Raw genomic sequence first — 23,614 nt, forward strand, 5'->3', positions numbered from 1 at the left:
CTGGTTAGCTGTATTCCTAGGAATTTAAATTTTTTTGCGGCAACTGTGAACGGGATTGCCTTTCTGATTTGGCTGTTGGCATGGCTGTTGTTGGTGTATAGGAATGCTAATTATTTCTGTACATTGATTTTGTATCCTGAAACTTTGCTGGAGCTATCAGCTGAAGGAGCTTTTGACCGAGACTATGGGGTTTTCTAGATATAGAAACATGTCATCTGCAAAAAGAGAGAGTTTGACTTCCTCTCTTCCTACTTGGATGCACTTTATTTCTTTCTCTTGCCTGATTGCGCTGGCTAGGATTTCCAATACTACGTTGAATAAGAGTGGTGAAAGAGGGCATCCTTGTCTTATGCCAGTTTTCAAAGGAAAGGCTTCCAGCATTTGCCCATTCAGTATAATGTTGGCTGTGGGTTTGTCATAGATGGCTTAGATGGCTCTTATTATTTGGAGGTATGTTCCTTCAATATCTAGTTTATTGAAGATTTTTAAAATGAAGGAGTGCTTAATTTTATTGAAAGCCTCTTCCACATCTATTGAGAAAATCATGTAGTTTTTGTCTTTAGTTCTGTTTATGTGATGAATCACATTTATTGATTTGCATATGTTGAACCAACCTTGCATCCCAGGGATGAAGCCTACTTGATTGTGGTGGAGTAGCTTTTTGATGTGCTGTTCAATTTGGTTTTGTAAGTGTTTTGATGGAGACTTCTGTATCAATATTCATCAAGGATATTGGCCTGGTTTTCATTTTTCGTTGTGTCTCTGCCAGGTTTTGGCCTCATAGAATGAGTTGGGGACTCATAGAATGAAAATTGGGGACTCCTCCCCAATTTTTGGGAATAGTTTTTATAGGAATGGTTCCAGATCTTCTTTGTACCTCTGGTGGAATTTGGCTATGAATCCATCTGGTCTTAGGCTTTTTTTTTTTTGATAGGCTATTTATTATTTGTTCAGTTTTGGAGCTTGTTGTTGGTCTGTTCTGAGAATCAATTTCTTTTTCTTTTTTTTTTTTTTTTTTTTTTTTTTTTTTTGAGACGGAGTCTCGCTCTGTCACCCAGGCTGGAGTGCAGTGGTGCGATCTTGGCTCAGGGCAAGCTCCGCCTCCCGGGTTCACACCATTCTCCTGCCTCAGCCTCCGGAGTAGCTGGGACTACAGGCGCCCGCCACTGCGCCTGGCTAATTTTTTGTATTTTTTAGTAGAGACGGGGTTTCACCGTGGTCTTGATCTCCTGACCTCATGATCCACCCACCTTGGCCTCCCAAAGTGCTGGGATTACAGGCATGAGCCACCACGCCCGGCCGAGAATCAATTTCTTCATGATTTAGTCTTGGGAGGGATATGTGTCTAGGAATTTATCCATCTCTTTTAGGTCTGTATAGAGGTGTTCGTTGTAGTTTCTGATGGTTATTTTTATTTCTTTTTTTTTTTTTGAGACGGAGTCTCACTCTGTCACCCAGGCTGGAGTGCAGTGGCGCAATCCCGGCTCACTGCAAGCTCCGCCTCCCAGGTTCACGCCATTCTCCTGCCTCAGCCACCCAAGTAGCTGGGACTACAGGCGCCCACCACCACACCCGGCTAATTTTTTTTTTTGTATTTTTTAGTAGAGACGGGGTTTCACCATGGTCTCGATCTCCTGACCTCGTGATCCGCCTGCCTCAGCCTCCCAAAGTGCTGGGATTACAAGCGTGAGCCACCGCGCCCGGCCTGGTTATTTTTATTTCTATGGGATCAGTGGTAACATTCCCTTCATTATTTCTAATGATGTTTATTTGGATCTTCTCTCTTTTCTCCTTTATTACTCTAGCTAGCAGCCAATCTACCTTATTGAGTTTTTCAAGAAACCAACTTCTGGATTCATTGATCTTTTGAATGTTTTTTCATGTCTTCATTTCTTTCAGTTTAGCTCTGATTTGGGTTACTTCTTGTCCTTTGCTAGCTTTAGGGTTGATTTGTTCTTGCTTCTCTAATTCTTTCTGTTGCAATGATAGGTTGTCAGTTTGAGATCGTTCTAACTTTTTGATGTTAGAAAGACATTTAGGGGAGAACACTAAATGTTGGGCATTTAGTGCTATGGATTTCCCTCTTAACACTGCCTTAGCTGTGTCCCAGAGATTCTAGTATGTTGTATCTTTGTTCTCATTAGTTCCAAAGAACTTTCTGATTTTTGCTTTAATTTCACTATTTACCCAAAAGTCACTCAGGAGCATGTTGTTTAATTTTCATGTGATTGCATGGTCTTAAGTGATTCTCCTTGTTGTGACTCTATTTTCATTGTGCTGTGGTCTGAGAGTGTGTTTGGTATGATTTCAGTTCTTTTCCATTTGCTGAGGATTGTTTTATGTCCAATTATGTGGTCAATTTTAGAGTATGTCCCATGTGATGATGAGAATAATGTACATTCTGTTGTTTTGGGATGAAAGGTTCTGTAGATGCCTAATATATCCATTTGGTCCAGTGTTGAGTTCAGATATTGAATATCTTTGTTAATTTTCTGCCTTGATTATCTAATACTGTTAGTAGAGTTTTGAAGTCTCTCACTATTATCATCACAAACATTTTCTAATTGAATTTTCAAGGGTCTATATTACAGGTGAGGAAAGTGGGGCTCACAGGGATGTAATGTACCCAAGGTATGTCATTCATTATGTAGTGAATGACATCACAGAGGTTTAAACCTGTTTTTCTCCATGTAGATGCAACCAAGTACAGCATTACAGCCAACTTCTAGATATTGCATTGCTTCCAGAACATATTCTGTTTTGGAGTAAGGGAAGACAAAGAATATAGAACTATAAACATTTGGTCATTATAATTCCCTTTTCTCTAATCTAATCTGCATGTTTTTTTTTTCTTTTGATTTGGTTTGTTTTAGAAAGCCTGCAAATTCAAGTGAGAAGAGGCTAATAAAGTGGCTAAGGAAAATGTATATCAAGCAAAGGCTGCTAGGTCTTTCCAGAAATCCTAACCCTGTATACAGGACTGGCTTCATGGTCAACTGACCTGTGCAATCATGCAGAGCCTTATGTTTAAAAGGGGCCCATGCTGTCCATATACTGAAATTCTCAATAATATTTTAAGAAAAGCTTCCATAATTTTATTTTGCACTGGGCCTCACAAATTATATCACTGGTTCTTTCTGTAAAGTGAAAAGTAAGGTTTTATAGATCACAGAACTTTTCTGTGGGAGACAAAAGGTGGTTGAGTCTCAGGGCACATGGCTGTCTACATACAATAAGGTTGGATGCCATAGACAGGAGATATGCCAGGAGAGAATTTTTTAGGTGTGATGCTTTCTCTCCTTACCTCCCTGGTCATTGCTCACTTTCTACCTTTTTTGGATAGAAAATAGTACCCTCAATCCAGTACCAGTAAGAGAGAAAAAACAAGATCCCATGGAAATCTAATCAGATGGATAGTTGATATTAGAGAGGTAGGCAACCTGATTTGTTTCTTCATGTGTCCACACCAACTCTCCACCACATGAGGTGGGTAGAATACCACCCAGAGAAATAGGTCATAGATAAAAGCAAGGTCCAGAATCTAATCACTGGGAGGTCGTCCAAGTGGTATACTCTTTTGTGTGTGTGGTGGAGGGGGGGTGTTGGGGGACAAATGGGAATGGTTGAATCCTAATTGTAGCAAAAGAAGTCAACTGCACTTAGGGGTACTCTCCCCAACTCACCCACAAGGGGTAAGTTAGAGCACTGGCTTTCATATCCCCATCATACCAAAGTTACTGATATTCCAATGGAACATTAACTCACAGGGATAAACAACATCTGTTGACCACAAGCAACACTGAAATACACAAGCAGCAGAATTAATGCACTGGACAGAACAAAAATTTAATATGTCAAAAAGCATATCTTAAGATATGAGGAAATACATTAGATAGGTAAAACAGAAAACTGTTTATGAAGAAGAATCAATGTCAGCAATTGGGCATGAAAAATGTAATAGGTGAAGTGAAGAACTTGGCAGGAGGGCTGAATGGCAGAAGGAGTACAGCAGAAGAAAGAATGAGTGCTCTATAAGATCAGAGATTAGGAAGGAATAAAGAAATGGGGGGAGGGGTGGAGCCAAGATGGCCGAATAGGAACAGCTCCGGTCTACAGCTCCCAGCCTGAGCAACACAGAAGACGGGTGATTTCTGCTTTTCTGTTTGAGGTACCAGTTTCATCTCACTAGGGAGTGCCAAACAGTGGGTGCAGGACAGTCGGTGAAGTGCACTGTGCATGACCCAAAGCAGGGTGAGGCATTGCCTCACTCGGGAAGCACAAGGGGACAGGGAGTTCCCTTTCCTAGTCAAAGAAAGGGGTAACAGACGGCACCTGGAAAATCGGGTCAGTCCCACCCTAATACTGTGCTTTTCCAACGGGCCTGGAAAATGCCACACTAGGAGATTGTGTCCCGAAGCTGACTCGGAGGGTCCTACGCCCACGGAGTCTCCCTGATTGCTAGCACAGCAGTCTGAGATCAAACTGCAAGGCCGCAGTGAGGCTGGTGGAGGGGCGCCCGCCATTGCCCAGGCTTGCTTAGGTAAACAAAGCAGCCAGGAAGCTCGAACTGGGTGGAGCCCAACACAGCTCAAGGAGGCCTGCCTGCCTCTGTAGGCTCCACCTCTGGGGCAGGGCACAGACAAACAAAAATTCAGCAGGAATCTCTGCAGACTTAAATGTCCCTGTCTGACTGACAGCTTTGAAGAGAGTAGTGGTTCTCCCAGCACGCAGCTGGAGATCTGAGAATGGACAGACTGCCTCCTAAAGTGGGTCCCTCACCCCTGAGCAGCCTAACTGGGAGGCACCCCCCAGTAGGGACAGACTGACACCTCACTCGGCCGAGTACTCCTCTGAGACAAAACTTCCAGAGGAACTATCAGACAGCTGAATTTGTGGTCTCACGAAAATCCACTGTTCTGCAGCCACTGCTGCTGACACCCAGCCAAACAGGGTCTGGAGTGGACCTCTAGTAAACTCCAACAGTCCTGCAGCTGAGGGTCCTGTCTGGTAGAAGGAAAACTAACAAACAGAAAGGACATCCACACCAAAAACCCATCTGTACATCACCATCATCAAAGACCAAAAGTAGATAAAACCACAAAGATGGGGAAAAAACAGAGCAGAAAAACTGGAAACTCTAAAAAGCAGAGCACCTCTCCTCCTCCAAAGGAACGCAATTCCTCACCAGCAACGGAACAAAGCTGGATGGAGGATGACTTTGACGAGTTGAGAGAAGAAGGCTTCAGACGATCAAACTACTCCGAGCTACGGGAGGAAATTCAAAACAATAGCAAAGAAGTTAAAAACTTTGAAAAAAAATTAGACGAATGGATAACTAGAATAACCAATGGAGAGAAGGGCATAAAGGAGCTGATGGAGCTGAAAGCCAAGTATCGAGAACTACGTGAAGATTGCAGAAGCCTTGGTAGCCGATGTGATCAACTGGAAGAAAGGGTATTGCTGATGGAAGATGAAATGAATGAAATGAAGCAAGAAGGGAAGTTTAGAGAAAAAAGAATAAAAAGAAATGAACAAAGCCTCCAAGAAATTTGGGACTATGTGAAAAGACCAAACCTACGTCTGATTGGTGTACCTGAAAATGACGGGGAAAATGGAACCAAGTCGGAAAACACTCTGCAAGATATTATCCAAGAGAACTTCCCCAATCTAGCAAAGCAGGCCAACATTCAGATTCAGGAAATACAGAGAACGCCACAAAGATACTCCTGGAGAAGAGCAACTCCAAGACACATAATTCTCAGATTCACCAAAGTTGAAATGAAGGAAAAAATGTTAAGGGCAGCCAGAGAGAAAGGTTGGGATACCCACAAAGGGAAGCCCATCAGACTAACAGCTGATCTCTCAGCAGAAATTCTACAAGCCAGAAGAGAGTGGGGGCCGATATTCAACATTCTTAAAGAAAAGAATTTTCAACCCAGAATTTCATATCCAGCCAAACTAAGCTTCATAAGTGAAGGAGAAATAAAATACTTTACAGACAAGCAAACGCTGAGTGATTTTGTCACCACCAGGCCTGCCCTAAAAGAGCTCCTGAAGGAAGCACTAAACATGGAAAGGAACAACCGGTAACAGCCCCTGCAAAAACATGCCAAAATGTAAAGACCATCGAGGCTAGAAAGAAACTGCATCAACTAACCAGCAAAATAACCAACTAACATCATAATGACAGGATCAAATTCACACATAACAATATTAACGTTAAATGTAAATGGGCTAAATGCTCCAATTAAAAGACACAGACTGGCAAACTGGATAAGGAGTCAGGACCCATCAGTGTGCTGTATTCAGGAAACCCATCTCACGTGCAGAGACACACATAGACTCAAAATAAAGGGATGGAGGAAGATCTATCAAGCAACTGGAAACAAAAAAAGGCAGGGGTTGCAATCCTAGTCTCTGATAAAATAGACTTTAAACCAACAAAGATCAAAAGAGACAAAGAAGGCCATTACATAATGGTAAAGGGATCAATTCAACAAGAAGAGCTAACTATCCTAAATATATATGCACCCAACACAGGAGCACCCAGATTCATAAAGCAAGTCCGGAGTGACCTACAAAGGGACTTAAACTCCCACACAATAATAATGGGAGACTTTAACACCCCACTGTCAGCATTAGACAGATCAACGAGACAGAAAGTTAACAAGGATATCCAGGAATTGAACTCAGCTCTGCACAAAGTGGACCTAATAGACATCTACAGAACTCTCCACCCCAAATCAACAGAATATACTTTTTTTCAGCACCACACCACACCACACCTATTCCAAAATTGACCACATAGTAGGAAGTAAAGCTCTCCTCAGCAAATGTAAAAGAACAGAAATTATAACAAACTGTCTCTCAGACCACAGTGCAATCAAACTAGAACTCAGGATTAAGAAATTCACTCAAAATCGCTCAACTACATGGAAACTGAACAACCTGCTCCTGAATGACTATTGGGTACATAATGAAATGAGGCAGAAATAAAGATGTTCTTTGAAACCAACGAGAACAAAGACACAACATATCAGAATCTCTGGGACACATTCAAAGCAGTGTGTAGAGGGAAATTTATAGCACTAAATGCCCACAAGAGAAAGCAGGAAAGATCCAAAATTGACACCCTAACATCACAATTAAAAGAACTAGAAAAGCAAGAGCAAACACATTCAAAAGCTAGCAGAAGGCTAGAAATAACTAAAATTAGAGCAGAACTGAAAGAAATAGAGACACAAAAAACCCTTAAAAAAATTAATGAATCCAGGAGCCGGTTTTTTGAAAAGATCAACAAAATTGATAGACCGCTAGCAAGACTAATAAAGAAGAAAAGAGAGAAGAATCAAATAGATGCAATAAAAAATGAAAAAGGGGATATCACCACTGATCCCACAGAAATACAATCTACCATCAGAGAATACTACAAACACCTCTACGCAAATAAACTAGAAAATCTAGAAGAAATGGATAAATTCCTTGACAAATACACCCTCCCAAGACTAAACCAGGAAGAAGTTGAATCTCTGAATAGACCAATAACAGGTTCTGAAATTGTGGCAATAATCAATAGCTTACCAACCAAAAAGAGTCCAGGACCTGATGGATTCACAGCCAAATTCTACCAGAGGTACAAGGAGGAACTGGTACCACTCCTTCTGAAACTATTCCAATCGATAGAAAAAGAGGGAATCCTCCCTAACACATTTTATGAAGCCAGCATCGTCCTGATACCAAAGCCTGGCAGAGACACAACCAAAAAAGAGAATTTCAGACCAATATCCTTGATGAACATTGATGCAAAAATCCTCAATAAAATACTGGCAAACCGAATCCAGCAGCACATGAAAAAGCTTATACACCATGATCAAGTGGGCTTCATCCCTGGGATGCAAGCTGGTTCAATATACGCAAATCAATAAATGTAATCCAGCATATAAACAGAAACAAAGACAAAAACCAAATGATTATCTCAATAGATGCAGAAAAGGCCTTTGACAAAATTCAACAACGCTTCATGCTAAAAACTCTCAATAAATTAGGTATTGATGGGACGTATCTCAAAATAATAAGAGCTATCTATGACAAACCCACAGCCAATATCATACTGAATGGGCAAAAACTGGAAGCATTCCCTTTGAAAACTGGCACAAGACAGGGATGCCCTCTCTCACCACTCCTATTCAACATAGTGCTGGAAGTTCTGGCCAGAGCAATCAGGCAGGAGAAGGAAATAAAGGGTATTCAATTAGGAAAAGAGGAAGTCAAATTGTCCCTGTTTGCAGATGACATGATTGTATATCGAGAAAACCCCATTGTCTTAGCCCAAAATCTCCTTAAGCTGATTAGCAATTTCAGCAAAGTCTCAGGATACAAAATCAATGTAAAAAAATCACAAGCATTCTTGTACAGCAATCACAGACAAACAGAGAGCCAAATCATGAGTGAACTCCCATTCACAATTGCTTCCAAGAGAATAAAATACCTAGGAATCCAACCTACGAGGGACGTGAAGGACCTCTTCAAGGAGAACTACAAACCACTGCTCAATGAAATAAAAGAGGATACAAACAAATGGAAGAACATTCCATGCTCATGGGTTGGAAGAATCAATATTGTGAAAATGGCCATACTGTCCAAGGTAATTTATAGATTCAATGCCATCCCCATGAAGCTACCAATGACTTTCTTCACAGAATTGGAAAAAGCTACTTTAAAGTTCATATGGAACCAAAAAAGAGCCTGCATCGCCAAGTCAATCCTAAGCCAAAAGAACAAAGCTGGAGGCATCACGCTACCTGACTTCAAACTATACTACAAGGCTACAGTAACCAAAACAGCATGGTACTGGTACCACAACAGAGACATAGATCAATGGAACAGAACAGAGTCCTCAGAAATGATGCTGCATATCTACAACTATCTGATATTTGACAAACCTGACAAAAACAAGAAATGGGGAAAGGATTCCTTATTTAATAAATGGTGCTGGGAAAACTGGCTAGCCATATGTAGAAAGCTGAAACTGGATCCCTTCCTTACACCTTATACAAAAATTAATTCAAGATGGATTAAAGACTTACATGTTAGACCTAAAACCATTAAAATCCTACAAGAAAACCTAGGCAATACCATTCAGGACATAGGCGTGGGCAAGGACTTCATGTCTAAAACACCAAAAGCAATGGCAACAAAAGCCAAAATTGACAAATGGGATCTAATTAAAGTAAAGAGCTTCTGCACAGCAAAAGAAACTACCATCAGAGTGAACAGGCAACCTACAGAATGGGAGAAAATTTTTGCAACCTACTCATCTGACAAAGGGCTAATATCCAGAATCTACAATGAACTCAAACAAATTTACAAGAAAAAAACAAACAACCCCATCAAAAAGTGGGCAGAGGACATGAACAGATACTTCTCAAAAGAAGACATTTATGCAGCCAAAAAACACATGCAAAAATGCTCATCATCACTGGCCATCAGAGAAATGCAAATGAAAACCACAACGAGATACCATCTCACACCAGTTAGAATGGCCATCATTAAAAAGTCAGGAAACAACAGGTGTTGGAGAGGATGTGGAGAAATAGGAACAGTTTTACACTGTTGGTGGGACTGTAAACTAGTTCAACCATTGTGGAAGTCAGTGTGGCGATTCCTCAGGGATCTCGAACTAGAAATACCATTTGACCCAGCCATCCCATTACTGGGTATATACCCAAAGGACTATAAATCATGCTGCTATAAAGACACATGCACATGTATGTTTATTGCGGCACTATTCACAATAGCAAAGAGTTGGAACCAACCCAAATGTCCAACAACGATAGATTGGATTAAGAAAATGTGGCACATATACACCATGGAATACTATGCGGCCATAAAAAATGATGAGTTCATATCCTTTGTAGGGACATGGATGAAACTGGAAAACATCATTCGCAAGGACAAAAAACCAAACACTGCATGTTCTCACTCTAAGGTGGGAATTGAACAATGAGAACTCATGGACACAGGAAGGGGAACATCACACTCTGGGGACTGTTGTGGGGTGGGGGGAGGGGGAGGGACAGCATTAGGAGATATACCTAATGCTAAATGACGAGTTAATGGGTGCAGCAAAACAACATGGCACATGGATACATATGTAACAAACCTGCACATTGTGCACGTGTACCCTAAAACCTAAAGTATAATAATAAAAAAAAAAGAAAAAAAAAAGAAATGGGGGGAGGCAGTGACAAGTTAGAAAGGATAGAAGTAGAACCTCATCTATGTAATACAACTTTCCAAATTTACATTGCAACTAGAAATTAGCATACTGAAGAACACAAAGAACTGTATAAACTAGATGCAAACAGTGTTATGGCAAAAAACAATATGAGATCTATGGCTTCATTCTATTTATGCAAATTGAAACACGTAACTCTAAATTTTAGAAATAGGACTGTGTCTAAAGACATATGTTGAGCCCATTAGAGTAGGTCCCTGTGAGAATGAGAATGTGAGGGATAGAGAGAATAAAGGGGAAGACAATAAGGTAAACCAAAAGGGAAGTGTAACTCTACTCTGAGGGCTAAAAAAATGTTTTTAAAGATAATGGGTGGATAGATAGATAAAAGGAGGCTAAGTGATTATCTAAAGTCACCAGGGAATCATAAAGAAAAACTAAAAGGATGTTTCTTCTTCACAACGTAAAAAACTTACTACACAGACATTTGATTAATGTCCTTTTCATATCAGGCACTGTCCTATGTGCTGGGAATACCAAGGTAAGATACTGTCTACTTTAAAAAAATACTGCTACTTCCCCCGCCCAGACTTATTCCTTTCAACCAGCTCTGGAAAGGTGTTTTTTACACTCATCTTGCTTTCAATATAACAAGCATAATTGATATTGAAATGTACATCCTATCTCCTTTACAGGATTTGAAAATTAAAGTTTTCAGGTCATCTAGGCCTACCTTTCGTTGCTTCAGGAATCTCTTCTATTTCCCAACCTGTGGAAGTCTATTTTTCTGTCACGACCATGAATTATTATTTGTTTCCTACAGAATGGCTGTGGATAAGTCTATTGCCTCTAAGACAACTCTCCTTAGCCTCTCTTCTCTGGCTTACACATTATAAGGACTTTAACTCTCATCACAGACAGCCTGGTCTGATTGCTGTTTGCCTTATTCTCCCATATTCTGGTTTGACCACCCCTTCCTAACCAACAACTCATATTCCATCCATCTGTTCAAACCCCATCCTTCCAGAAAGCTGTCCCAGATCACCCCAGAATAAAGCACCACTCCCCCTTGTGCATATACACTGATGGGGGTCTCTCTAAACACATGTGATTTGGAGACTCCTGAAGTCTTAATAACCAATTATCTTGCCAGTGAATTCTCTAGTGTCTGAAATTCATGGCAAATATCTTTAGAACCTTTTTGTATCTACAAGTTATATTTGAGCATTCATCTTCATTTGACTGAATCAGTGTAAATAGTCAACATTTTTGTAATTTGTTAATTAAAGATGGATTTAAGATTGATGGCTCTATAGCCCAACCCATAGTTTGGAAGGAAAATCTTACATTGGAAAGAATGCTTCACATAAATAAATAAAAAAAGAAATCCCAATAAATAAATGGACCCCTCCCCTTTTTTTTTTAGAAAATAAATTTGCCAGGTATGATAGTTCAAGCCTGTAATCCCAGCACTTTAGAAGGCTGAGGTGGGAGGATCACTTGAGGCCAGGAGTTCATGACCAGCCTGAGAAACATAGCAAGACCCTGTCTCTACAAAACAAAAATAAAAACAAAATTAGCCAGGTATGGGGGTGTGCAGCTACAGTCCCAGTTGCTCGGGAGGCTGAGGTGGGAGAATCGCTTGAGCCCAGGATTTTGAGGCTGCAGTGAGCTATGATTGCACCACTGTGCTCCAGCCTGAGTGACAGAGAGAGATCCCATCTCAAAAAAAAAAAAAAAAAAAAAAAAAAAAAAAGGGAAAAGAAAAGAAATTTACTCTCAGGGATGCTTGTGGAGAAACAGGTTTCTATGCCTCACTTTTCAAAAACAGTTTGGCTTGAAAACTACTTGAGTACATGTGGCAGTACTCAGCTTCTGCACAATATGCAGAGTAGTTCAGGACCCTAAAGGAAGTGCATATACTTGTCTGGAACCTCCCAGGCTCAAACGATCCTCTCACCTCAGCCTCCTGAGTAGCTGAGTAGCATGGAACACACCTGGCTAATCGTTTAAATGTTTTGTAGAGATGGAATCTCCCTATGTCATGCAGGCTTGTCTAGAATATTGTTTATTTCTAAACACGAATGAGCTATCAAGCCATGAAAAGATACAGAGGAAACTTAAATACATATTACTAAGTGAAAAACGCCGATCTGAAAGCCTACATACTGTACGATTCTAACTACATGACATTCTGGAAAAGGCAAAACTATGAAGACAGTAAAAAGATCAGTGGTTGTCAGGAGTTGGGAGTGTGGAAAAGAATGAACAGGCAGAGCACAGAGGAGTTTTAGGGCAGCAAGAATAATCTGTATAATTCAATGATGTTCAATCATTCAATACATATCATCATATATTTGTCCAAACCCATAGAATGTACAACACCAAGAGTGAACCCTAATATAAGCTATGAACTTTGGGTAATAATGATGTGTCAATGTAGGTCCATTAATTGTTACAAATGCACCACTCTGGTGGGGATGTTGATTATGGGGGGGGCTACGAATGTGTAGGGGCAGGGTGTATATGGGAAATCTCTATACCTTCCTCTTAATTTTGCTGTGAACTTAAAACTGCTCTAAAAATAGTCTTTTAAAAATTATTTTTTACATCCCTTATACCTGAAACTTAATAATATTGATGGAAAGAATATCTATATGCTTTTTTGTTTATGGACATCAGAGGTTGAAATGTGAGCTATAAACTATGAGAAAAACTGTGCCCTACTAAGGTCAAACATTAACAAATATTCTACTCTAGACTGTCTTCAGGGCTAGAGGAAACCATAACTCCACATTTATCGTGAATATAATCCCAAGGGATGTCTAAATTATGTGTACACTATATACTGCTTTTTTTGTATTAAAGGAAGTAGCATCCTATGCAATTCTGGTGATCTCTTGTGCTTGGCATTTGGGGCTTTCAATCGAATTTTCATTGATAAAACTTGAGTTTGATACAAACAGAATAAATTGCCACATAATTCAATGAAAAAAGTTAACCTCCTAAACAGATAAACCAAATGCTGAAAATTTTTAAGAAATTAAAAAATAATCAGTCATTATTAGTCAACAGTCTTCTGTAAGTGCACCTTTTATCAATCAAATATTCAAACCAAACACTTTGAATGCCTACAAGACACTGGAGTGTTCAAACAGAAGCAAGAAACTGAAACAAATGTGTCATGATCCCCATGAAAAGATTTAAGTCTAAATAAATGCAATCTACTGCCTCGGTCCTCATCCTGCCTACTCCTAACCTCCAAGACATGTGAATATTTGACTTGTCTAGCCTGTATTCAATTATTGTCTAGTAGTGTTGGCCCATTGTTTTCTAGAGCTTTATGACTTAGCTCTACCTACAACTATCAATCATCTAAAATATTAATATACAAAGTTCTCTAAATCTTGATAGTGATTATTCACTGTTCCCATCCCATCTACTATGATGGACTTCTATTTTCTTGCAGATCAATATGGAGCCTCTGTAAAGAATTTTGGAAAGTATTTACAGACCCCCAGATGTATAAATGCACGGATTTTCGAATAACAAGACACAATGGAGAGAAGGTCAACCACAACACCAGCGCTTTACTCATCTTGCTTTCAGCACTTCATGCTTGCATTTTAATGCATTCTATATACCTACAAGTGGCTTCCTGGCTGGTAGCCATTACTTCTTGTAAAACTGAGAAATCTGAAGCAAGTTAAGGAGCAAAAGACATGTAAGTTGGAACAGCAATCAAATTATATCTGGAAGTCATAAAAGTGATGACTCATAGTAATTGTATCTCAGTGTAGAAAAAAAGTTTTTTTAGAAAGCTAAAATGTATAATGTTTAAGAGCTTGGGCCTTTGCATTAGACAAAACCTAGAACCGAATTTCAAATCTGCCACTGAAAAGATATATTACATTGGTCAAGCGACTTGGCATTTCCAAGCCTTTGTGTTTTATTTGTTTTGATGTATAAAATGGGGAAAATAATACCTCCCCTTTAGGGGTTTTATGATAATTTAGATAATGGATCTCATATACATAGTATAGTGCTTGGCACATAGTAACTATTCAGAAAAATATAGTTATTGTTGTAGAAGCTGTTAATTTGTTTATCATTATTCTGGAAGCCCTGTCAATGCACAGTGGTATTTGCTAATGTCATTGGGATATTTTTTTACATGAATAGTAGATTAATCAAAGAGAGTTCTCAGTTCTCCCCTAAATTACCCACAGAAGTATATTCAAGAAAAGTTAATGCATTTTTCAATTATTTTTAATGTGTCTAATATATCTCTTACCTTTGCTTTTATTATCAGTTCCTCATGCTTACGAATTAGATCCTCATTGTCTGAAAGTGATGAACCTAGACTTTGTTCCTGTAAGTCTCTTATAGTTTTCTGAAACCAACAAGTAACCTAGGTAAAAAGCAACAAAGAAAGATCAAAATTCAAATGATCAGAATAAGTGAGTAAAAATTCAGAAATAGTCCCTCAACCTTTCAAAACTTACTTTAATTTCTCTTTATATAAACTATATCATGTATTAAAATAATATGAACAAGTTTAGAATTTTTTCTTCATTTAACCTCTACACGCATAAAAGAAAAAAAATCCCAAATAAGTATGAAAATGACTAATCAGTTCAGTAGATTACATGGCATGAATAAAATGAAAATCTCCTGACAAAGAATCAAAATAGATCCCCAAGCAGTCCAAAAATCATGAATTCGTTTAAAATATATATGAATATGAATCTTAGTTATATAAACCCATATGAAGATATTAAGCGGCATAGGTAGAATTATATTTTCTGCCATAAAATAGACTATGCAGAAATATTTAGTTTGCTACAAGTGCTGGAAATCTATATCCAGAAAATAGAGAGGTTATTAAAACCCATTGACATTATAAGTGGTAAGGGCATGACTCACATTTACATTAACTTGATTTATAATACATGCCATATACAGTGCTGAAACTACAAATAGCAAAGGACTTGAAATAATCTGTACCTTTTTAAATGATGCCAACACTTGACATGGGGGCCCTGGATGCAGATTCCTTATCTCAATGGAGACTTAGATTTTTACTATCGAATCCTGTATAGCATTATCCTTATGATCACATCAAAATGACTGATTCTTAAGAGACTACTACAAGCTGGACAGTTTGCTAGTTGCTTTTTGGGCATCATCTCTATTTCTCTCAACAACTTTATAACAGTCATGATATCATCATTTTAGAGATGTGGTAACTGAGTTTTGAAGAGGTTAAGCAGCTTATCCACAGCCACATAGTAAGTAGCAGAGACAGAATTTGTCCTCCAGTCTGCAGGATTTCAAAGTCCATGCTCTTTCCGTTGTGCCCTGCTGCCATGCTTGAGTCATTTAAAGTCTTACAGCCCTGCCATCAGCAGGAATGACTTCAAATCTGAAAAATGAACACTGGCAGCCCATTCAAAACAATGGGCATATAAATCCCAAGCCTGATACTATGTCTTTCCCCAGCCTAGGTTGTCTTGCCTGCAGCAGTCTCAGGACTTCTCTGAAATCCTGTAACACGAAGAAATGTGCACAACAGGTAGCCAAGGAGAACTCTAGATTAGATCAGAAGTTCCACACAATAAATGCACATAACACGTGCATGCGCGCACGCACACACACACACACACACACACACACACACACATCAGAGTTAAGGGCTCACCTAGAATAGGACACACCACTTATAGGGCTGATATCACAAAGCTGACTATGCAATCAAAAGGTCTACACCAACTCTTAGTATTTCTCAGCATGGAATGGGCAGTTAAAATACAGGATGGAAGCATTTCTCTAGCTTTCTGCTAATTGGAAATGTCATTATTAACCAGCATTTTAGCCCATCATTAGCACAAAGAAAATAATACTGGTGACCTTGTAGCAGTTTCCATGTGACATATATCTCATTTTCTTCCGAATATCTGGTGACCTATGCACAAAATACACGTTATCTAGTTAGGCCCTACGATACACAAGTATTGTGCTTACATATTTACAATTATTTGAAGACAGTGTTTTTCTGGTATCCAATTAGAGCTAGATGATATGTACAATGTGCCTATGAAAATACAGAGAATATTTTATCAACAGCTACAAAAATTATTATTTTATTTTGTAAAACAAAATAATTTTCTCCCAAAAATTCAGTGAGCCCCCATAAAAACACAACTAGAGCAATGATTTAAGGGTTTCCTCAAAGTAAAGTGGATCACGGATACAACTAACTTCCAGAGATAATTTATTTTATTAAATGAAAGTGAGTTTTATTTATTCTTAGCTAAAGTCGGAGGGACTTGACATCTCAAGAATGCTTTAATAGGGACAGTTAATATAGAATCAGAGTGGATGAAAAATGGGTACAAACAGGTGTTCTCTAATCTCTAAAAACAGGTGAGAAGCCTGAAACCTCAGATAATCTTATTAAACTTTGTGAGTCAAAGACTTGTCATCTAACACATGCCAGCAGTGTAGAAAGCTGGGAAAGTGTGAGTTGTTTTGATTTTTAAACGGTAGCTACTGATCTCATCTTCTAGATTTGGCACATGCTATTTCAACTCCCCAAAGATACTATTCCTGTAAGACAATACTATTCCCTTTAGGAGAATGTAGTTAAAGAAATACGATAATGTTCAGTGTATCCTGTTCACGTTCCTGCCTGTTAAATCATGCTGACTCTCTAGATCCACAAATTTTTACTACCAGATGCGCCCTGGAAAGAAATATAAAAACAAGTTGGCATAAAACTCAGAAGTAGATCATCATGAGGGTGTTACATCTCATTATGAGGTATTCATACACAGGAGCAGACTCTTAGATCAGATTTACCATGTATGCTGTGGGATGCACACAAAATAGGCTCTCAGAGTCCTTCTGATGACAAAATAAGACACCCTAAATAACGAGGAACATGTCAATCATAATATTCTGCCACCCAGTAAATCAGTCATTGTGCCCAGCGAGTAGCTACCGCAGACAGCTGCATTGATATTCTAAGTGTGCTTTTTATAAGCTTTTAAATTATGTCAGCTGCTGTCCAGAAGCCTGAGTGATAAGTACAGTAAATGATGCACCAGGACATTTATGTAGAACATGGTCCCTGCAAAACTATGAAAACATGAGCCATAAGCTGAGGAGATGTACAAAGGAAGGAAAACAAAAAGTATTCGAAGTATGCACTGGAAATTGGTTCTGGGCAATGATGGATTAAAGGGGTAAATTAGAATATTTTTCCTTTCTTTCCAGTTTCTATCTTCCAGTTTCATCTGAGCAATGTGTTCATGGTCATCCCATTAATTTGATAGGGCATTCTAGGTACTTGATGCCCAGAGGAGATAGAATGCAGCAGAGGAGTGAGGCAGATCTTTGTGTGTGGTGTGTGTGTAGTGATGGGATGGCAACTATCACAGAGTGAAAAGAGATGGAGAAAAAGGAAAGTCAGCAAAGATGCAGAAAGGAAACAATCAGGAACGTTCAATGAAAACAAAGAGCTGCCTTGAAAGTTAAAGTGGGGTGGCAGGAAAACCTGCACTGTCCAATACAGTAGCCTCTCATCATACATAGCTATCTTGTACTTGGAAAGTGACTAGCTAATTGAGACATGCTCCATGTGTAAAGCACACGGCAGATTTCATAGACTTAGCATAAAGTATAATGAAGATATCTCATTAAGAACGTTAGTATGAGTATGAGTGTGGTGGTTCATGCCTGTAAACCGAGCAGTTTGGGAAGCTGAGGCAGGTGGATCGCTTGACCTCAAGAGTTTGAGACCAGCCTGGGCAACATGACAAAACCCAGTCTGTACTAAAAAATACAAAAAATTAGCAGGGTGTGGTAACACACACCTGTAGTCCCAGCTACTCAGAGAGGCTAAGGGAGGAAGATCACCTGAACCTGCGAAGTTGAGGCTGCAATGAGCCAAGATCACGCCACTGCACTCCAGTTTGGGCAACAGGAATGAGACCCTGTCTCAATAAAAAAAAAAAAGTTAGCATTGATTACCTATTGAAATAACATTTTAGATATGTTGGGTTAATTTAAAAATATTATTGCTTTTCATCCTTTTATGTGGCTTTTTACTTTTTAATTTCTTTTTACTTTTAAAATGTGGCTATTAGAAAATTTAAAATCACATCAGTAGGTTGCATTATATTATTATTGGATGGTTCTCCAATTAAAATATATTTGGACTATACTTGTTAAATGTAGACTTAAGGACTGAGCTTTAATTAAGGGTATTTTAAAAAGTGGAGTCAGGAGAAGAGTGGTGTGAGATATCAGTTGGTAGCATTTATGAACATCTAAGTGGGGATGTTGGCTGCTACAGTTTTGATGTGTGTCCCCTCTAAACCCCATGCTGAAATTTGATCCCCAGTGTTGGAGATGGGATCTAATGGAAGGTATTTGGATCATAGGAGCGGACCCCTCATGAATAGATTAATGCCCTCCCTTGGTGGGGGCTTTGGGTGAGTTCTCCCTTTATTAGTTCCCAGCAGACCTGGTTGTTAAAAAGAGCCTAGTGTCTCCACGTGTTCTCTTGCCTCCTCTCTTGCCATGTGATCTCTGCATATGGAAGCTCCCCTTCACCTTCTGCCATGGGTGGAAGCAGCCTGAAGCTTTCAACAGATGCCCAATCTTTCAACCAGCAGAATCATGGGCCAAATAGCCCTTTCATCTTCATAAATTACCCAGTTTCAGGTGTTCCTTTGTAGCAATGCAAAATGGACTAAGACATTGGCTACATTCATTGGCTGAGTAAAGGACGATAGCTTTTGGGAAAGCAGAAGTAGCAAAGGGGCTCCTTCCCACATTTTTTTTCTTTGATTAGGTAAGACATGCATTTCTTTGCATGTCTTGTTCATCACTGAAGATGCATGAGGAAAGTTGATACAGGGATGTACCAAAAAAGTGGGAAGGTTGGAAGAGTGGGATGGTATTTAGTCTTTGGCAAAGAAGGACTCCTTTTTTTTTTTTTTCTTGTTGCAAGTCCCACTTTGGACCCCTGCTGGTAGATAAGAATGAAGAAGGTTCTTAAAAGAAGTTAACCAGCCTTCCTTCTAAGAGAAGTATTAGGTACGAATTTAGGCAGGTTACAACATAATTTCAATCAACCTTTGCACCCCTCCTATGATAGAGATATTTGCCTTTTTAACAGATGAGGTAACAGTTCAATAGACAGTTCAATAACTTGCCTAATTTCACACAACCAGTAAGAGGAAATTCTTGTAGGTAGGGACAGAAATGCCAGTGTCAGAATTCATATTATGCAATATTTTTCTTGCTCATTATATACATCTGCAGAAATAAAGGATTCTGGAGAAGAGAAATGGTTCTCATTAGGCTATATTTATGAACGTCCTTAAAATAAAAACCAAAATGCAAAGCTATGGTTATAGAATCCAATTTTAACACAGAAATAGGTCCCATATACAATCAGGGGCTCCGTGAAAATAGTTCATTAGAGAGGAGAATGGGTGTGTGGATCAGGCCTCTCAGAAGGAGTCTCTGAGAGCAAGAGGCCAACTGTGGGCAGTGGTGACAGCAAAAGCAGGATGAGAATTTCAGCTCCCAAACGACATGTGCCAAAGACAGGACTGAAAGATGGGTTATGCACGCAGTAGAAAATGCTCTCTGATGGTCAAGGATAAACAACTCAGGCGGCAAGAAGGTGAACTTCTGCTGCAGCACGAAGCAACACATCAGAATGCCATAAACCACTGCAGTTTATTTTTCTGCAATTTGTTCTACAATCTGAAATCAGATCTCTTTTATCTTTATTTAAAATATGCTGGAGGAGGTGAGCTAGCAATAAGCAATTCAAATGACCTTAACAGAAATGCTTAAGGGGAGATGAAAATCTCATCAAATTACTTTCATTTTCTTTTCCATGTGCAGAACTTGCTGAATAACCAGGTTCTATTAAGTACACAAACCTGATAAAGGAAAAAGGCATCAATTATTTATCTTCTTTAACCCAAGACTTTTTGACAGCCTCTCTAGCAATTACCAAAAACACACACATATACAGAAATGTTTTCTATTGATGGTCACAGGTGACAGTTCTAAGGCCTGCTTTGATTTTGGGGGCATGTTTCCATAGGGCTTTGGGTTTTTTTTTTCTTTTTTTGCAGTAGGGGAACCAGTTGCCTTTATTTTGTATCAGACAATACAGTCAAATGAGCTCTGGACTTAACTAGCAATGACCAGACTTGAAATATCCATTTGGTCCACTAGGTGATTCTAATGCATATTAGAAGAGATACTAAAGCTGTATTTCTGATGTTTGTACCTGCAGACTTGGGAGGAGAGCAGGAAAAAACAATTACTGCCAAAAACGTGGATCGGGTTTCCATTTTTAGACGTATTCTGGGACTGATCTAGTTATTGGCCTGTTATTATTTGGACTTAGAGATTCCAGGACGACAACGCTCACAATTTTCTTCTGTTGAATTTGGGAGCCCTTTGTGAATTACTGAAATCAACTGGAAGGTATCAGTATCTCCTCAATAAATTCCAGTATCAAATCCCGGTATTCTCTGTTGATGGGCAGTAGGAAAGCTAAAATATGTTATTTTAAGGCAAACTTGTTACTTTATGAACAGCTTTACATACAATCCTTTTTCCTGTCTAGAATAATAATTTTATGTATTTAACTATTCTGACTTATGTTAGCATATAATTTCTCTTCTCACATCTATATTTCATGAAAAAAGGCACTAAGGACTTCCTTTCTTAACATAGCCCACAACAATTATTTGTGTTTAGGTAGGTTCTTTACTTACAACTACTTAATGGATGGAAAGCCATTTAGTCGAATGGACAAAATCAGTACAGTAGACGTCTCTGGACCTAAATTTTATTTCTAGCATTACCTCTGACTCATTGAAAATAACTTCCGGATGGCCGAATAGGAACAGCTCCGGTCTACAGCTCCCAGCCTGAGTGACACAGAAGACAGGTGATTTCTGCATTTCTATGTGAGGTACTGGTTTCATCTCACTAGGGAGTGCCAAACAGTGGGTGGAGGACAGTCGGTGCAGCACACTGTTCACGAGCCAAAGCAGGGCGAAGCATTGCCTCACTCGGGAAGCGCAAGGGGTCAGGGAGTTCCCTTTCCTAGTCAAAGAAAGGGGTAACAGAGGGCACCTGGAAAATCGGGTCAGTCCCACCCTAATACTGCGCTTTTCCAATGGAGTTCGAAAACGGCACACCAGGAGATTGTGTCCCGAACCTGGCTTGGAGGGTCCTATGCCCACAGAGTCTTGCTGATTCCTTGCACAGCAGTCTGAGATCAAACTGCAAGGCGGCAGCCAGGCTGGGGGAAGGGCACCCGCCATTGCCCAGGCTTGCTTAGGTAAACAAAGCAGCCAGGAAGATGGAACTGGGTGGAGCCCACCACAGCTCAAGGAGGCCTGCCTGCCTCTGTAGGCTCCACCTCTGGGGGCAGGGCACAGACAAAAAGTCAGCAGGAACCTCTGCAGACTTAAATGTCCCTGTCTGACAGCTTTGAAGAGAGTAGTGGTTCTCCCAGCATGCAGCTGGAGATCTGAGAACGGGCAGACTGCCTCCTCAAGTGGGTCCCTGACCCCTGAGCAGCCTAACTCGGAGGCACCCCCCAGTAGGGACAGACTGACACCTCACTCGGGCAGGTACTCCTCTGAGACAAAACCTCCAGAGGAACTATCAGACAGCTGAATTTGTGGTCTCACGAAAATCCGCTGTTCTGCAGCCACCGCTGCTGACACCCAGCCAAACTGGGTCTGGAGTGGACCTCTAGCAAACTCCAACAGACCTGCGGCTGAGGGTCCTGTCTGGTAGAAGGAAAACTAACAAACAGAAAGGACATCCACACCAAAAACCCATCTGTACATCACCATCATCCAAGACCAAAACTAGATAAAACTACAAAGATGGGGAAAAAACAGAGCAGAAAAACTGGAAACTCTAAAAAGCAGAGCACCTCTCCTCCTCCAAAGGAACGCAGTTCCTCACCAGCAATGGAACAAAGCTGGACGGAGAATGACTTTGACGAGTTGAGAGAAGAAGGCTTCAGACGATCAAACTACTCCGAGCTACGGGAGGAAATTCAAAACAATAGCAAAGAAGTTAAAAACTTTGAAAAAAAATTAGACGAATGGATAACTAGAATAACCAATGCAGAGAAGGGCTTAAAGGAGCTGATGGAGCTGAAAGCCAAGTATCGAGAACTACATGAAGATTGCAGAAGCCTCTGTAGCCGATGTGATCAACTGGAAGAAAGGGTATCAGTGATGGAAGATGAAATGAATGAAATGAAGTGAGAAGGGAAGTTTAGAGAAAAAAGAATAAAAAGAAATGAACAAAGCCTCCAAGAAATATGGGACTATGTGAAAAGACCAAACCTACGTCTGATTGGTGTACCTGAAAGTGATGGGGAGAATGGAACCAAGTTGGAAAACACTCTGCAATATATAATCCAGGAGAAATTCCCCAATCTAGCAAGGAAGAACAACATTCAGATTCAGGAAATACACAGAACGCCACAAAGATATTCCTTGAGAAGACCAACTCCAAGACACATAATTGTCACATTCACCAAAGTGGAAATGAAGGAAAAAATGTTAAGGGTGGCCAGAGAGAAACGTCAGGTTACCCACAAAGGGAAGCCCATCAGACTAACAGCTGATCTCTCGGCAGAAACTCTACAAGCCAGAAGAGAGTGGGGACTGATATTCAACATTCCTAAAGAAAAGAATTTTCAACCCAGAATTTCATATCCAGCCAAACTAGGCTTCATAAGTGAAGGAGAAATAAAATACTTTACAGACAAGCAAATGCTGAGTGATTTTGTCACCCCCAGGCCTGCCCTAAAAGAGCTCCTGAAGGAAGCACTAAACATGGAAAGGAATAACCGGTACCAGCCACTGCAAAAACATGCCAAATTGTAAAGACCATCGAGGCTAGGAAGAAACTGCATCAACTAACGAGCAAAATAACCAACTAACATCATAATGACAGGATCAAATTCACACATAACAATATTAACTTTAAATGTAAATGGGCTAAATGCTCCAATTAAAAGACACAGACTGGCAAATCGGATAAGGAGTCAAGACTCATCAGTGTGCTGTATTCAGGAAACCCATCTCACGTGCAGACACACACATAGACTCAAAATAAAAGGATGGAGGAAGATCTATCAAGCAAATGGAACAGAAAATAAAGGCAGGGGTTGCAATCCTAGTCTCTGATAAAACAGACTTTAAACCAACAAAGATCAAAAGAGAAAAAGAAGGCCATTACATAATGGTAAAGGGATCAATTCAACAAGAAGAGCTAACTATCCTAAATATATATGCACCCAAC

The 23,614-nt window shown here is 39.8% G+C and overlaps 1 protein-coding gene across 2 annotated transcripts in view; it reads right to left on the bottom strand.

Moving 5' to 3' along the window:
* The window catches only part of CCDC141 (coiled-coil domain containing 141), a 238,239-nt gene that overhangs the window by 112,382 nt on the left and 102,243 nt on the right, over positions 1-23,614 (bottom strand). For both annotated transcript variants that reach the window (XM_055289881.2, XM_055289880.2), the window contains exon 6: positions 14,532-14,648. In XM_055289881.2, coding sequence (XP_055145856.1) covers positions 14,532-14,648 — 117 coding nt within the window. The remainder of the gene's footprint in view (positions 1-14,531; positions 14,649-23,614) is intronic.

Source organism: Symphalangus syndactylus, chromosome 8 (assembly GCF_028878055.3).
Source record: "Symphalangus syndactylus isolate Jambi chromosome 8, NHGRI_mSymSyn1-v2.1_pri, whole genome shotgun sequence".
In the NCBI taxonomy this organism is placed as follows: Eukaryota; Metazoa; Chordata; class Mammalia; order Primates; family Hylobatidae; genus Symphalangus; species Symphalangus syndactylus.